This window comes from Lissotriton helveticus, chromosome 7, assembly GCF_964261635.1.
Source record: "Lissotriton helveticus chromosome 7, aLisHel1.1, whole genome shotgun sequence".
NCBI classification, from domain to species: Eukaryota; Metazoa; Chordata; class Amphibia; order Caudata; family Salamandridae; genus Lissotriton; species Lissotriton helveticus.
In genome coordinates, this window is record NC_136068.1 from 435,688,683 (window position 1) to 435,704,634 (window position 15,952).

The 15,952-nt window shown below is 48.2% G+C and overlaps 1 protein-coding gene across 1 annotated transcript in view; it reads right to left on the reverse strand.

The window, feature by feature from the left end:
• The window catches only part of LOC144768560 (phosphatidylinositol transfer protein beta isoform-like), a 372,071-nt gene extending 356,824 nt beyond the window's left edge, over positions 1 to 15,247 (reverse strand). Inside the window, exon 1 of the mRNA XM_078652332.1 lies at positions 15,152 to 15,247. Coding sequence (XP_078508458.1) covers positions 15,152 to 15,192 — 41 coding nt within the window. The 5' untranslated portion in view covers positions 15,193 to 15,247. The remainder of the gene's footprint in view (positions 1 to 15,151) is intronic.
• Positions 15,248 to 15,952: the final 705 nt, after the last annotated feature.

Below are 15,952 nucleotides of genomic sequence, written 5' to 3' on the forward strand. Positions count from 1 at the left end.
AGGCTTGTGCTATGAACTCTTTCTGTAGCAAGTGTGCTGCTTTCCGTCTGCCTTATGCGTGCACGGAGGAACAAGACTATCCGCACTGTGATCACCGCTTGACATCTGAGATGTCTCCTCAGTGCCATGAACCGTCTGTGGGATGCAAGGACTACTTCCGCACAGTGAGACCGACAACTACTGGCTGGGACGCCCAGGGGGTGTAAGGACATTGTCAAACTGGCCAGGGCTGTCTGTGAGGTACGCAGGCCTCGACGGAGTGAAGGCAATGACGAGTCCCCGGCACTCAGTAGAGAGTGCTGATCAGACTAACAAAAACTGGCCGTGGTTTGCACGCGGAAGCAGATATTGTCAACCACGGCGAAAACTGCCTGCAGATGGCAGAGTAGTAAAGGGATGGGGGAAGCATAAACAGGAGGGAGGGGGAAAAGCTAGACACGGCCTGGCGGCCGTGAGAAGTGTGAAGTAGGGGGCGGGTGAGTGGATGCCTGAAGTGAAGCTGCTGGCGGCACCACGCTGGGGAAGCAACAGATGGCTGGCTTTGATGTGGTGATGCAATGGGGAAGCCTGTGGGGAAATGCCAGTGCTTGTGTGCTTGTCTTCACGTGAACTGTTGGATATCCGCCTGAAATTCTCCGATGATTTGAGAACTTTTTTGGCCACTAGAATTCTCCCCTATTTACATTCCTGCGGAATGTCATAGGCTCGACCTAAAAAGGGGGGAAGGAAAAAGGAGGGCGTGAGGAATAAAATCAAATTAATGAAACTATTTAATGATGTCTAAGCTAACTAGTACTGATGGATAGCTCTTATAAGCCAGTTATTCCTCCAAGTATGCCTCCAAGTATGCCGACGCGTTTCGAAACCAGGAAACCAGTTCCCGGAATCTCATCAGGGCCTTTTTTTCTTTTGTCTGCATGATGTAAAAAACAAAACAATAAAGTTTTGTTTACGAAATTCAGTATTTGTCTCCATTAAAGTTACAAAAAGAATCATTGAAATGTCTCTGACTTAGACTACATACCAAATTTAGGCGAAGGACTGTGAAAAGACTGTCTTATTATGATCGAGGAGTGTTCTTTCTTTAGCGGTCACAAGCGCTCTGGAAGTGTGGGGCAGGCAGGGCTGTTCAAAAAATGCCGAGTATAAGTTATTCTTTCTACCATCTCTAGCATAATTACACCAGAGGAAAGCCGCTTTGTCGCCGACCTTTTCATTCGTGATTACCAGATTCCTTTCTGGTTCTTCGCGTTACCTAATGTGTTTACTCAACACACTAGAATGCACTGTCACAGGCTGCATATTGTGAAAATCTAAAAGAGGCTGAAAAATATATGAAGGCGTTTCATTACTGCTATCCTGTCTCTTAGGCAGTTATCACTCTCTTCAGCTCTATTAGTGCATTGAGACGCCTACCTGATTGTCTGCAGTAATTGCTATGTTTTGTTGTGTTATGTTAGGATATGCCATGCTGTGTTGTGTTTTGTTATGCTATGCGGTTTTCTTTTGTTATGCTATGTTTTATTGTGTTTTGTTATGCTATGCTATGTTTTGTTATGCTATGCTTTGTTTTGTTATGCTATGCTTTGTTTTGCTAGGCTATGTTATGCTATGCTATGTTGTGTTTTTTATGCTATGTTCAGTTTTTTTGTGTTTGGCTATGTGTGGGGTTGTGGTTGTGTGTGGGGGGTGGTTGTGTGTGTGTGGGGTGGTTGTGTGTGTGGGGTGGTTGTGTGTGTGGGGTGGTTGTGTGCGGGGGGTTGTGTCGGTGGGGGTTGTGGTTGTGTGTGGGGGGTTGTGCAGTTTGGGGTTGTGTGTGGGGGGTTGTGTGTATGCGGGGGTTAGGTGTATGGGGTTGTGTGTGTGGGGGGGTCGTGCGTGGGTGGGGTTGTGCGTGGGTGGGGTTGTGCGTGGGTGGGGTTGTGCGTGGGTGGGGTTGTGCGTGGGTGGGGTTGTGCGTGGGTGGGGTTGTATGTGTGGGGTTGTGTGTGTGGGGTTGTGTGTATGGGGTTGTATGTGTGGGGTTATGTGGTTGTGTGTGTGGGGGGTTGCGTGTGTGTGGGGTTGTGTATGTGTGTGGGGTTATGTGTGTGTGTGGGGTTGTGTGGGGTTGTGTGTGTGTGTGTGGGGTTGTGTGTGTGTGTGTGGGGTTGTGTGTGTGGGGGTTGTGGAATTGCTCACCGTTTTAAATTGAACTATTAATAAATGCAGAGTACTATATATACATATTTCTAGGTGGAGGGGACATTAGGTCTGTTGCGACAATTTTCTAAATTACGCTCAAGAGGAACACTTAAAAAGCAATATTTGTGCTGTTGTATGCAGTACTGTTATTATGTCTCTTTGTTGACTGTTGATCTCGTGATGTACTTGTTAATACAATAAACAATGGATGCCATGGTAGGAACAGCACTTCAACCACCACATGATCAGAATTTAAGACAATATTGGCCATGTTAGAGCCAGTCAGATGTTCCCCAGTATACCAGCTGAAGCACGTCTTGAGAATACTTTTGTGCTTTAAATAAAACAGTAGGTGTTATTTACAACAGTGCAGTGCTGCCTGAGTTAGGCTTAATGTGCACCAGTATGCGTAAAAGTGGCATGGGGCAAGACTGATATAAGGCAAGGTGAAGTGAAGGACATCGGGAACAAGCCCAAAGATGTACAGCATTGACAAAAGTAATTCACAAAGCCAACAGGTTTTAAAAGCGCAAGACCTATTGGCTTTGCAACGTTTTTTATTTAGGTAAACAAGCATACAATGCCAGTGCCATAGTGACCAGGATCCCCCTCCAGATCACCAGAAACTCTCAGGTGGTGTGGCGTAATGTTACTACTCCGGCACTCTAAGACTTATCAGGTAAGGAGTTTCAACGCTTATTTACATTGAACCTACCATCATAGTTTCCGCTAGTGTGCATGTTAGAAATCAAGAACTTCTCCTCAACCAACTCGTGGTTTAAATTGGGCATGATTGAGAGTCAGCCTATGATCGGTCCACGAGTCCAGTCGAACCATCTGGAGATACATCCTCCGGGATGCGATAGTGGTCTTTTGGAGGTACAGTTCTACCTTAGGAACCAAGTTTCTCCCAGGGGTGGGGAACGATCTTTATTGCTTTCTTGAATTCTAGTTGACTGCTGATGATTCTTATTCTCTTTAGGGCGTTTTCCAGCCTTTGCGCGTTTGCTCAGAAAAAGCTCCAAGGAATGCAGGTTTTCTTATGAAAAAGAGGAATTTTCTGGAGTAGAGCTATTCCCAATGTTAGTTGTAGAATATAAGTTTAGATTTTAGGAAAGTTGGACCTGTGCCACAGATCATGCAAAGATCTGTAGGCTTTGAAGAAGGATCCTCTTCTGATTGGAGGCCATTGTAGGACCTCCGGCACCGGGGTAATGTAGTCATTACTAATCAGGTTTATGACTTTTCTGGCAGCAGAATTTTATATCTGCTATAACCTGCTGATTAGTTGTCAAGAGAACCCAATGTTAAGGCCATCAGAACAGTCATTATATGAAACTACTGAAGGCTACATCTTCCAAGTAAAGGAAGATACACTATAAATGGTTCATTGTGTAGAAAGTGCATCAGATCACACTAGTCACCAGCACCTTTCTACTTTGAATGATGAGATTAGGAATGAGGCTATTGAAGGAACACGTGTAAAATGAAATTATTTTGGCACCTGGAAAGTATTATACAAATGTAAATGATAACAAAATGGCGATGTAAGAGGTTTATTTTCAAACCTTCGCATACGATTGTCAAATAGAGATTACCAATGAAATAGGGATACTTAAGTGTAGAAGGCCTGAGAGTGGCCTTTGGCTTTTAGTATGCACTCAAACTTCAGGCAAGGTGTTTTAGTTTTGTAATGTCTATATATTATGCACGAAGGAGGCCTTGGTAAAATGGGGCAAGTGGGTACGAAATCATGATGGGGGTTCTTCACCAAAAGAGAAAGCAACGCATATGTTAGTAGCAAAAGAAATTCCGAAACATTCTCAACAACAGGGGCATGGCCTGGAGAGGTACCATGTAGTGAGTGGGTGCACGCAAAAGGTCAAAGGGAGGAAAATCGAAGTGCCAGTCTCTCTGTGGGCGAAGAGTGACACAGGGAGGTAGATAATATATGGGTGGCAGGCAGTGTGTGCATAGCTGGAGACCGCCGTCCGAGAGAATGATGGGCAGTGAATGGTCACATGGAGGAACGGGGGTGCAGCCCATAAACGCTTCAATCTGCTTTTGGAGCATTGTCAGGCACCGAGGGTGCGCCCACAGGAACGCAGGGTCTGCCTTGCCATGAGCATACGAATTGAGGGAATGTGGTACTTAAAGAGGTGCCGGACACGGAGTAGTGGCGCGTAAGTGGACACAGAGAGAGTAGTCCAGAGAAGAGGCAGGCACTGAGTGAGGAATGCGTCTGTTATGTGTTCTTGGGCACTCACTATGCACTGGTCTGGTGCAGTGGAACCGGGATGGAGGGAGGGCTAGAGAGTTGCTAGGTCCTGAGCCTGGGCATCGGAGCAGGGGGAAGGGGTCCATGAGAGGTGCAATGTGAGGCACTTTGTGTTCACATCGTCAACAGAAAGTTAGAGTAGAGTACATAGTGTGCATATGGGGGATGGGGAGTTGCCCATCACCTGAACGAGGTGCCAGGCAGATGTGTGGAGACCTGGGACGGGTTCAGTTCTAAGCATGATTCAAAGTTATTACACGCCATCCATCCAGGCTGCTTGCATTCTTGTGAGAGCTCAGCAATTCGTGCCTGCCAAGACGCTCTCTGAGCAGCACAAATGCTTCCAGGAAGGGTGAGCCGGAGGAGGAATAGTGCACACCGTAGGAATAGTGCAACCGGAGGAATAGTGAGCACCAGAGTAATAGTGCACCGGAGGAGAGCGTGCTGGAGGAAGAGGAGAGAGAGCCGGAGGAGGAAAGTGAGCGGAAGGAGGAGGGCGATCCAGAAAAGGGGGAGGGGAAGGCGAGCCAGAGAAGGAGGAGAGCGCGCTGGAGGAAGAGGTGGGCGGGCCAGAGGGGGGAGAGCGAGTCGGCGATCTCTTGTGTTTCAGGCTAGTATCCCTTGGGAGCCAAGTGCAGTTTCAACTAAACACTGGCGGCTTCTGTGGGAGGCAGCAGGAAACCTGAATATGCTATTTAAAGGTTAGCCGCTGAACCGGTGGCTGTGCTGACATAACAATGGTTTGTGGTGTCTGGGAGGACATGAAAGTATGGTGGGAAAGAGGCCGGCGACGGGGCGAAACAAATGGAGGAGGAGGTGCGGTAAGGTAGGGCTTGGCCTAGGAACACGAGCCGCGGGTGTAGGATGGACATTTTGAAAAGAAAAGCGCAGGCACTGTGCTGAAACATTGAGCGTGGCGCCCGGGGGCTGGGACGGGGATAACTGGATGCAAGCCTTGTGCTCCATTGTTAAATGTATGCGCTAGTGTTGTGAAAGTAAAAGGAGGTGCCGTGCTCAACCATTAAGTTCGGCGGTCGTAGGTGGGACTGGTATAACGGGTTGCGATGTGTGCGCCCGTGTTGTGAAAATAAATGCGGGCGCCTTGCTGAAACATTAAGCGCGGCGACAGATGGCGGGACGGCGATGAGGGGCTGCGAGATATGCGTTCTAGGACAGGAAAGTGATGTCTCCTTTAACAAAACAAGCGCGGCTGCGAAAGCGAAGTGGAAGAGGCGTACAAGGACAATCATGGGTGCATGGTAAGGAGAAATGAAATGAAAAGACGATTTGTAAAGCGCGGTGGCTACCCTAAGGCCTCCCAGCGCTGCAAGAGGTCAAGCCAGAGACAGAGCCGCAGAAAGTTACTCTGGTTTGTTAAAGAGCCATGTTTTCAGGAGTTTTCGGAAAGTCAGTAGTTTGGGCTCTGATCTGAGTGTGAGAGGCAGGGCGTTACAGATTTTGGCGAGATTGTAAGAGAGTGAGCGGCCTCCGCATCTGGCTCTCTTAAATCTGGGTATTTTGGTGAGGTAGGAGGATCCTAATCTAAGATGTCTGTTGGGATGGTAAGCGGTTAGAAGGGGCGGTTGATGATGGGACCTGTTCCCCAGTAAGACCGATGAGCGATGCACATAGCCTTGAATTCAATCCTCGCCTTTACTGGGAGCCAGTGGAGGTCTTTTAGTCGGGATTTAACTGAGACTCGCCGGGGGATTTGGAGGGGGTCCTGGCTGCGCAGTTCTGGATTATTTGTAGTTTATTCAGGGTGGACTGGAGAGCCCCGAGGTATAGGGCGCGTTCCCACAGTCCAAACGGGACAGAATTAGGCCTTGTACCATAATCCGTCTAGCATAAAAAGGAAGGAAAGGGAGGATTTTGCGCAGCAGTCTTAGGAGACAAAAGCAGGTGGCGGATAGTTTGGCCGCCTGGTGATTAAAATTGAGTGACTTGTCTAGCCATATGCCGAGGATTTTGATTGATTCTTTGGGTGGAGGGGGAGGACCCAGACAGGGGGGCCAGATTGGATCTATGGTCTTTTCTATGGTGTTTCCAAGGAGCATAAGCTCCGTTTTTTCCCCGTTTAATTTTAGGCAGGAGGATGTCATCCATGTGGTGACTGCTTCCAGACATTTATACAGGCCATGGTGTAAGTTAAGGGGGGAATCTAGAGCCACCACTAGCTGGGTGTTGTCCGCGTAGGTGACAATTTTAACTCCAAAGGGGCGGACGACCTCAGCCAGTGGGCTCATGTAAACATTAAAAAGGGTGGGGCTTAGAGAGGAGCCCTGTGGTACCCCACAGTTCAGAGGTTTGCTTGGGGAGGTGTGTGTGAGGTGTGTGTGTGGGGAGGAGAGAACAGGCTCTCGGCATTGCTGTTTGAAGTCTGATGCGGGGGAGCGCATTGCTTTGAAGTCTGATGCTGAGGCCGATGGTGTTTGATGTGCACGCGCCTGAATCACATGAACTGTACGCGATCGCAGCTAGATAGAGTTTTCGGACCGCTTACTATAATCTCGACAAGCAAGCATTGCTAAAGCAATGCTGTAGGTCGAGACCTAAAAAACGTATAGTTTGTGGACTTTTTACGGCAAGCTGTGTGGTTACGAAAAACATATTGTGAGCTAATATCCCACCCTTTGCTTGGCTTTTTTTGTCACGCTCATCTGAGCCTCCGCCTCACTTTTGCAAGTTGAAGACCTGGATCTTTGAATCGCCTTTTCGGGGACCACATGACTACAGACCTGCCCAAGCACATGAATGCCCTCATGGGTGATAAGTGCACCATACAAATCGACATAGCATAACAGGAGTGTCAACCCACTTGATGGCGCCCAGGTTGGGTGGGTGGTGCTAGCATTTAAGGATCCTTCTGCTGTGTTCCAGTTGAGAGATAACATCGCCAAATTTTGTAATGACAGGATAGAAGGACATATTCTGAAAAGAGTAAACAAAGATTAATCCGACACCTCTACAGGAGCGAAGATGGCGGCACCCCGAGCGTAACCTGTCGGGACGGCCGAGACAGAGTTTAACTGCACCCATGCTCAGCGCCTGGAGCGAGTCACAACTTTACCCCGTCTCTGCTGCTGCTGCGTGACGAGTGCTAACGCTGAAGTGGCGCCAAACGGAGGACTGCGATGGCGACACCCATAACTCTGATTGAGCAAATGCGGAGTGCCTGGAAGCTAGAGTGCCCGGTGCTGACTCCTACTGTCCTGGTACTCGCTGTGTGCTGGTGGTAGTGGGAGGCACCTTTCATTGCGGTGCAGCAACCCTTCGGATGCACTCTAAGACCCTCTGAGACATTTGCACTGCACCATCGGCCTGGACCCTCGGCCAGCACCATGGCACTCCTCAACATGGAGCGACATTTCTAAGCGAAAAGGAAGCAGACGACAGGGAGCACCGTCCGCGGGTACACGGTGAGAAGCTCCAATGCGCCTTTGATCGCCATCTGTGTTCCAAACGTGTGAATGTAACTGGCAGTGCCTTTTACCAGCGCATGGACACCATTCAGAGGGCAATGGCGGCACGGGATCAGACGGTACCCTCAGAGCTGGTGAGTTATCCCCCAAGTCCTTAAGGAGGCGCTGACATCGCACCGAGAGCTCCGCGGGGGGGGCAAGTGATTTGCGTTCTGTCCATGTGTGGTGCCCCTCGGCGGTTCGAGGGATGCGTGGTCGTTGCGCTGTGATCCCCGCGAGGATCGAGGGACTGGGAGCCTGGCTGTGAGTGTAGGCTGTGAGCTAAGGCTCCGAGGAACAAGACGCTGCCCTGCCCCGCGACATTGTTTTCATTTGACTTTACCGATTGCACAGTGATCTGACCGCCTCTGGGGATCCCTTTGGAAGTGGTTGTTTAGGCTTTCCTCCACAGCTCCAATGGAGCCATCGATCATTTCAGGGAAGTCCTGATGTTCTCCAGGAAGTCCTGATGTTCTCTGCATCTCTACTTAGACATTGTACAACGCCCATGTCGGCGACTTCGAGAAAACCCTATTGCCTCTATTTGTAATTTTTATTTTTATTTTCTGATCCTTATTATTAGCCTTTATTTGTATTTATTTCACTGGGCTTGCCTGCTGGGTTCTTCGAATTTATATTTAGTATATCAAGAGTTTCTAGTTCTGTGTTGTCAAATGTGGAAGGTTTCCCGTTGCACAGATTGAAGGGGACGGCCATCTTAACCTTTCTGGCCCATCCATCTAGAAGGCACTGCAGGGCAGAGTGGAGGCTGTCCTCACATGCCCTAATCGCACAAAGGGAAAGAGGTCTGAACTTTTGCCTTCACTAAAACAGAAAGAGGACTGAGCCAGAAGCTCACCACATGCAAAGAAAGAAGTTTTCTATAGTGGCCATCTTGGGTTGGGAATAGAGTATATAGCCATCTCAATCTATCCCACTACAGATTCCTAGTAAAACTCCCACCCTGGATATGGGCATTTGTTAAACAACCCTTGCTTGTGTTCCCGCTGTCTTAAGACTTGCCGCACAGCGCAGACCGTCAGGCTGGCCGGGTAGGAGGACTAGAAGGCCATCAGGAGGATGCTGATGCGTCATCTACAGCTGTGCAGCAAGTAGTGCCAGCTACACCGTTTAGGCCTTTCTACAACTGCACAGCAAGTAGTGCCAGCTACACCGTTCAGGTCATCAACAGCTGTGCAGCAAGTAGTGCCAGCTGCATTGTTTAAGCCTTTTACAGCTGCGCAGCAAGTAGTGCCAGCTGCACCGTTTAGGCCTTTTACAGCTGCGCAGTAAGTAGTGCCAGCTGCACCGTTTAGGCCTTTTACAGCTGCGCAGCAAGTAGTGCCAGCTGCACCGTTTAGGCCTTTTACAGCTGTGCAGCAAGTAGTGCCAGCTGCACCGTTCAGACTTTTAACAGCTGTGCAGCAAGTAGTGATAGCTGCATCGTTTAGACCACTTTATCAGTGGAGTCAATTCTGATTGAGTTAGGACTCCCGCTGCCTTTGCAGCAACATTGACATTATGGATTCAGGGCATCTGTGCCTCCTGCTGAGATGGCCAGAGAGACTGCGAGGTATGTAGGGCGCCAGGCCCTTATATGGACATGTGGTGCTTGGAAATGTTCTCCTTGAAGTATGAGTTACGCACCCTGTTCTGAGTTCCGCTAAAGGTGGTCTTATAATGACGAGGTTGACGTGCATATTTAGACCTTGTTAGTCAGATTTTACATACTTCGACCTTTTTAGTCAGATTTTGTTCCACCCCATCCTCTTTGCCCCTAATGTTAGTTAATCTCTGGAGATTAGGGTGCAATAGTAGTCTGTTGAGATTGTGGGCGTACAACACGTTTGGTGCCAAATGGGATTCTGTCACAGGCTGATGCTAAGTTCAGTGATCACCAGTGGTCACTGGGTGTTCGTTTATAATCTGTTCTAATTTGACCAAATTTGCTTTGTGATGGTTCTGAAAGTGGTCCTGTTGGTCCTATCCTATGTAAATAATTCCTTCGTTTATCTAGTGCCAGGTGACATCATGCATCCCTAGATGAAGGGCCCATCAAATACCCACCCCACTTCCCAGACGGCACATTAGTTCTGATTTCTTCACCCAACATTTGGAATATGTGCCCGCTTCTTGTCCTTTTACTTCTCATCACCACCGCTCTCCAAGTAACACCCTTCTCATATCCCCCCCACCCTCCCCAGTCTCATTTTCCCAACATGGCCACTACTTGTGTTAAGGCTGGAATTAATTGCTACAAAATCATGTATCCTCCCAACCAGATGAAAGCTTCAGTAAAACGATTGAAGCATAACACTATTGAACGTTTCCCTGATTCCCTTTTTGTTGATCAATTTTACAATGGTTGTTTTGGGAGGCTCAAAAACGATTTCATCTTCTTCACTCACGACACCCCCTCTTGGTCCACCAGCTTATATAATTCCCTTAACGTCACCTCCTCCTCCTCTATTCCTCATGGCAAACAACTAAAAATGTCCCCCTCTACGCATTTCAATGGCTACCTCACTATCTCACTCTATAACAACGGTACTGTCATGATCCAAGGCAAAGACACCTGTCTCTCACTCTTTGACCACCTCTTCCCCTCCCTACTCCCCTCCTCTGCGACTGGGTTATCCCCTGACTCTTCATCTAGCTCCACCCACTACTCACTTTCTCCTCCCCTGACCCCCCTACACACCATCAGGGTGCACCCTCGAGTAGCACAGGTAGCCCCTCTTCCCTCCCCCTCCCCTGTGCACTCCTCACCTATGCCTCCCCCCTCACAGTTTGCCCCCCCCATTCATCACTTCAACCTTACCTCTAACTAATACGCTCCTCGTCCAATCTGCACCATCCCGGTTCCCCAATCTCTTCCCCTCACCCATACTTCTACCTGCCACACCCCTTTTCAGTCCACCTCTCCTCCAACCCTCTCCCCCGGTAAACCTTCCCTACGCTCCCCTTATTCCTCCTTCCTCCCCCTCTCCTCTACCCCCTCCTCCCCTCGTTATTCACCCCGATTTCTCCACAAACCCATTGCATATCTCTCCTTCCCCCCCACTCCTCCAGCTGTGCTGTGCTACCCCCTTTCCCCCCTTGGTAACCCTTTCCATTTCCCTCCCTCGGGCACAGCAGAACCACTTCCTTTCTTCAGCTTCCCATTCTCCCAACCCCCCTCACTCTACCAGATGCCCGTTTCCTCAAAGCCACCCCTTCTCGATGACAGGACCTCTTCAACCACCTCCCCTCTTTTCCTCCCTAACCCCCTACATTCCCATGACGCCACACAGGCCTCCCCTCTCCTTCTACCATACCGCCCTGTTCCGCACCCATCTCCCCCTAAATTTGTCCTTAATTCCTTTCCTTCTTGCAACTCCAACAAAGACAACTCTCCCTTCGCCTCTGACTCACCAACTCCAACTCTCAACCTCCACCTTTCCCCACTTTTGAATCCTATACCCCAACTCCCCTCCAGTACCCCCACCTCTCCCTGCCTTCCACCACCGTTTCCACCCCCTCCTGTTTCCAGCCAGCCACCCAACCATCCGTGCTCTGCCTTACTCTGTCTGGAAAATAAGCTAGACTCTCTGATCACCTCCATCTCCCAGCTTGTAACTGCCATTTCACTCTTAAGCTCCAAGATTTCCACCTTTCCATACACCTCTACTCCTTTGGAAAACCCTCACCATCCCACGAGATGCACCTCGCCCCCTCACCCCACTATAGCCAAGCTGAACCTGTCATCTACAAACTTCGTCAACTCACACAAGCCTTTGAATGCCTCCCTTCTGCAACCTGTACCTCCCAGTAACCCTACTATCTACTCTATTCCGACCATCTCCTCTGTCAGGACCAAGCATCCCCCGAAACCCTCCCGAGTACCCTTGTATAAACACAATATCCCGATCACCCTTCAGAGCCCAAGTGCCCCCGTCACCAAAACAGTCTTGACAGAGCTACGCTGTCTGCTCCACAACTGCAGATCTGCAGTAAAACACAAACTTGAAATCTCCGATACCATCACCTTCCACAATATAGACATGCTCTTTCTCACAGAGACCTGGTGCAACGATACCTCTCACTCTATCTTTGATATACTACCCACAGGCTATTCTTTACTTAGGAATGACAGAACTGAAAGCGTTGGGGGAGGTGTTGCAGTCATCTTTAGGAACTCCCTTCAACTGAAGGCTTCTCCTTTCAGCTCCTTCCGCACTTTTGAATGACTTTCTCTTGAGCTACAATTGCACCACCGCTCACCCACCAGATTCCATGTCATTTACCGCCCGCCGGGTAGCGGCCCTTCGTTTATGGAGGATCTCACTGACTTCATCAGCGACCAATACTCGCAAAGTGACAATCAGACCTTTGTGGGTGACTTCAATCTCCCCTGGGGCTCACCGCAAGACTCTTCTGCGAACTCGCTGACCACCTTCCTCTTTGCTAACGATCTTATCCAACACTGCACAGAGTCAACACACTCTAAGGGCTCAATCCTGGACCTTGTCATTTCTAAAGCAGACATGCTTTCTATCACTACCCCGATTCATGTAGACTGGTCTGACCACCTCCTCATCCCATTCTCTCTTCACCTATCACACTCCATAACTCTTGGCCAACCAAAGAGGGCTACCTCCTGGTTCCGTGATGCTAAAAATATTGACGTTGTTTCCCTATGTGAATCAGCTTTGTTATCACTTCCAAGGCTTGACCCGAACCTTGATGTTGACGAACTCACCTCCCAATGCCTCACAGTCCTTGCAGTCGAAATCAATAACGTCGCTCCTCTCCAAAGTGAAAAGATAAGGCCCACTCCCTCAGCAAACTGGTTCAACAAATCCCTCTATGAAGAAAGGAAGCAACTAAGATTCCTGGAGAAACAATGGAGGCAAGCGCCCTCCACTGATAATCTGGCCACGCTTCGTTCAGCAAGATCCAAGTACCACAAGAACATCTTCTGTGAGAAAGCGTTGCACTTCAGAACCCTCCTTGACTCTGCCAAAAATAGACCCAAAAAACTATTCGATCTCATCAAGGCTCCTAACCGCTCTCCCCCAACCTCCAAGCTGGAGGATTCTACAAAGAAAGCAGCGGATTTTGGTATATTCTTTGACGAAAAAGTGAAATCCCTTGTGGCTCAGGTCGCTCATCCTACCCCTCCAGAGGAGCGCAAATCCTCAGCTATTTGGCAGAACTTTGACCCCATCTCTGAAGATGCCCTCCTCAAGTGCATCCTCGAAACAAAGCCCTCCAACCATTCTCTTGACCCCATCCCCAGTGCCATTGCCATTGACTTCTATTCCCATTCCCTTTCCTATTGGACCACTCTGATCAACCTCTCCCTCTGTCAAGGCTCCCTTCCTGTCTCCTTCAAAACTGGACAGGTCACCCCTCTGCTTAAAAAACCCACTGCTGATGCGAATGACCTCAACAACTTCCGCCCCATCACTAACCTACCCTTTCTTGCGAAGATCACAGAAAGATGTGTAGCGAAACAACTCTCTCGTCATATCAAGGACAATGATCTTCTTGACAATTGTCAGTCTGGCTTCATCCAAAACTGCAGCACTGAAACAGCCCTATTGCAAGTGGTTGATGACGCGCTGAGGATACTCAACAAGGGGGGGGTCCTGTCTTCTAATTCCTCCTCCTCTCTTCCTCACTTTCTCCTCCCCCGGTTCAATCATGGATGGATCAGATGAATCTGCTTAACAATAAACCCATCATTGTCGACAGCGCAAAATCCCTTGTTGTCATACTCGACAACAAACTCAATCTAATCCCCCACATCTACTCCATTGCAAAATCTGCACGATACCAACTGCGCCTTCTTTGGGGAATTTGTCGCTTTTTCCCTGAACAAGACCTTAAAACACTGGTGCAATCGCTGGTCCTCTCCAGACTGGACTACTGCAATTCTCTTCTTACTGGCCTCCCCAAATCCCACCTGTCCCCCCTTAAATCTGTCCTCCACTCAGCAGCCCGTTTCATCTGTGGGGCAAAAAGAAGCGACCACATCACACCGTTGTTATCCACCCTTCGCTGGCTTCCAATCGAGGCTAGAGCTATCTACAAGACTGCCTGTATCACCCACAAAGCCTTGCACTCCTCCTCTCCTCTCTGTCGAATAAATTGAAACTGTCTGGAGGCTCTAGACCATCTCGTAATGCGGAAAATCTACTGCTTGAACCCCCCACTTTCAAGAAGGAAAGATCGATGGCCCAATCCTTTTCAGGCAGCGCAGTGAGAATCTGGAACTCACTTCCACCTCAGCTCCGGACCACCGCCTCCTCCCAGGCCTTCAAAATGAACCTCAAAGTTCTCCTCCTCCAAAGACACCTCCAAATCTAATTCACGCCGTCTCTATCATCTGAAGGAAGACCTCCCATTATTGTAAATTCTATTGTCCTTGACTATTGAAGTGCTCTGCCAGTGTGTTCTGGCAGTTCGAGTGTTAACCATTTACTGTAGTATTACCCTTGTACCTGTGTATGGTACCCTTTTGCAACTTGCACACGTCACTTTTCTCTGGTATCACACTGTATGCTACCTCTCACTTTTTGTTTGCTTTAGATACTTGCACAAGTGCCACCATTGCCTTCGTAGCATTTGTTCTTGTGCTGGAGTGTCTGCCACTTATTGCAGTATTATACCTCTACTTGTACTTTTACGCTTTTGTAACCTGCACACGTCACTTTTTCCTCCTGTAATGTACCGATTGCTACCTCATGTATTTTGGTTGCTCACTATTGCCACTTTTGATTCATATAACGTAACGTTTGCTTTTGTAATTTCTTCACTTGTAATTCTTCTCCTCATGTATCAGTGCTGTTCCTATTGTGAAGCGCTCTGACACCTTCGGGTAAAGTCCGCGCTATATAAAATCGCATAAATAAAATAAAATAAATAACAGATATTGGACATATTAAACTGTCATTTTAAACAGTAGACTCCTGATACCACAGAAAGACACAGCTAAGCCATAACGCTCAACATTATTGTCAGAACCATACCAAATTCATAAAACACTTGCACAGACAATGAAAAAGAGCCAGGATAGTTCTAGTCGTATATAAATTACACTACCAAAACCTTAAGACATTAAAAGCACTGAACCGGAAGAGCCACTGGCATTAGAATTGAAAACGTAACAGATGCATAGACATAGAAGACATACTATGTTGGCAACATCATATACATAACTACCAGACTGTCAAAAACGTACACTTTAGAAATATTACATTGGCACCACATTTGCCCCAGCATAATGACTGGCTGACAGCTTTGCCGCTTTAGGCCACCATACCATAGACCCCGTCAGGTTTAACCGAAAGTCCCACTAACGGGACACCCATACACCACGGCAGCCCTGCTCGCTGCGAACTCACAATTCTTTAATCAGCACCATTCTCCACACTGCTTCTTCTGCGCCTCGCCGCCGCTCGCGCGCCGCTCACCGGAAACAGGAAGCGCCCTTGCTGTTGGTGCTCCATCATTCTGGTTCACTTCCGCCAGGCTACATGGGAGGATTAGGCCAATGCATTGGAACGAGAATGTCGCAATTACCGGCGAACTTCTTGGCAGTCATCTTGGAGGTGAATAATTACATTGTGCTCAAAGGAATAGGCAACGAATGTCTATGAGTTTTCCCAAAGTTTCAGTGACATTAAACACGTCTCATTATGTGTTAGTACTTCCTATTAAATGTTCTCTACATGTGTTTACAGTTGTAATTAAATTACTTCGGTGATGCCTGTTGTGTATTGGTAAATAAAATACATTTGACAATGCGCATATGAAACATTCTAGAAATTTCAGAAAAGCAGTACGAGCTACCAATGTGACCTTGTTTTTGTTTTATTTCGTAGCGAGCATAGTAGCCATTTAAAGGGGGTTTTCCGCATTCTTGGTATTGGAGTGTTTTAAAATGTAAACGTGGGTACTACTCTAATGTGCTCACACATTTCCAATGTATACCTTAAGAGCTAATTATGTTTCAGAGGTGTCAAGGCTTTTGTTTGGTCAT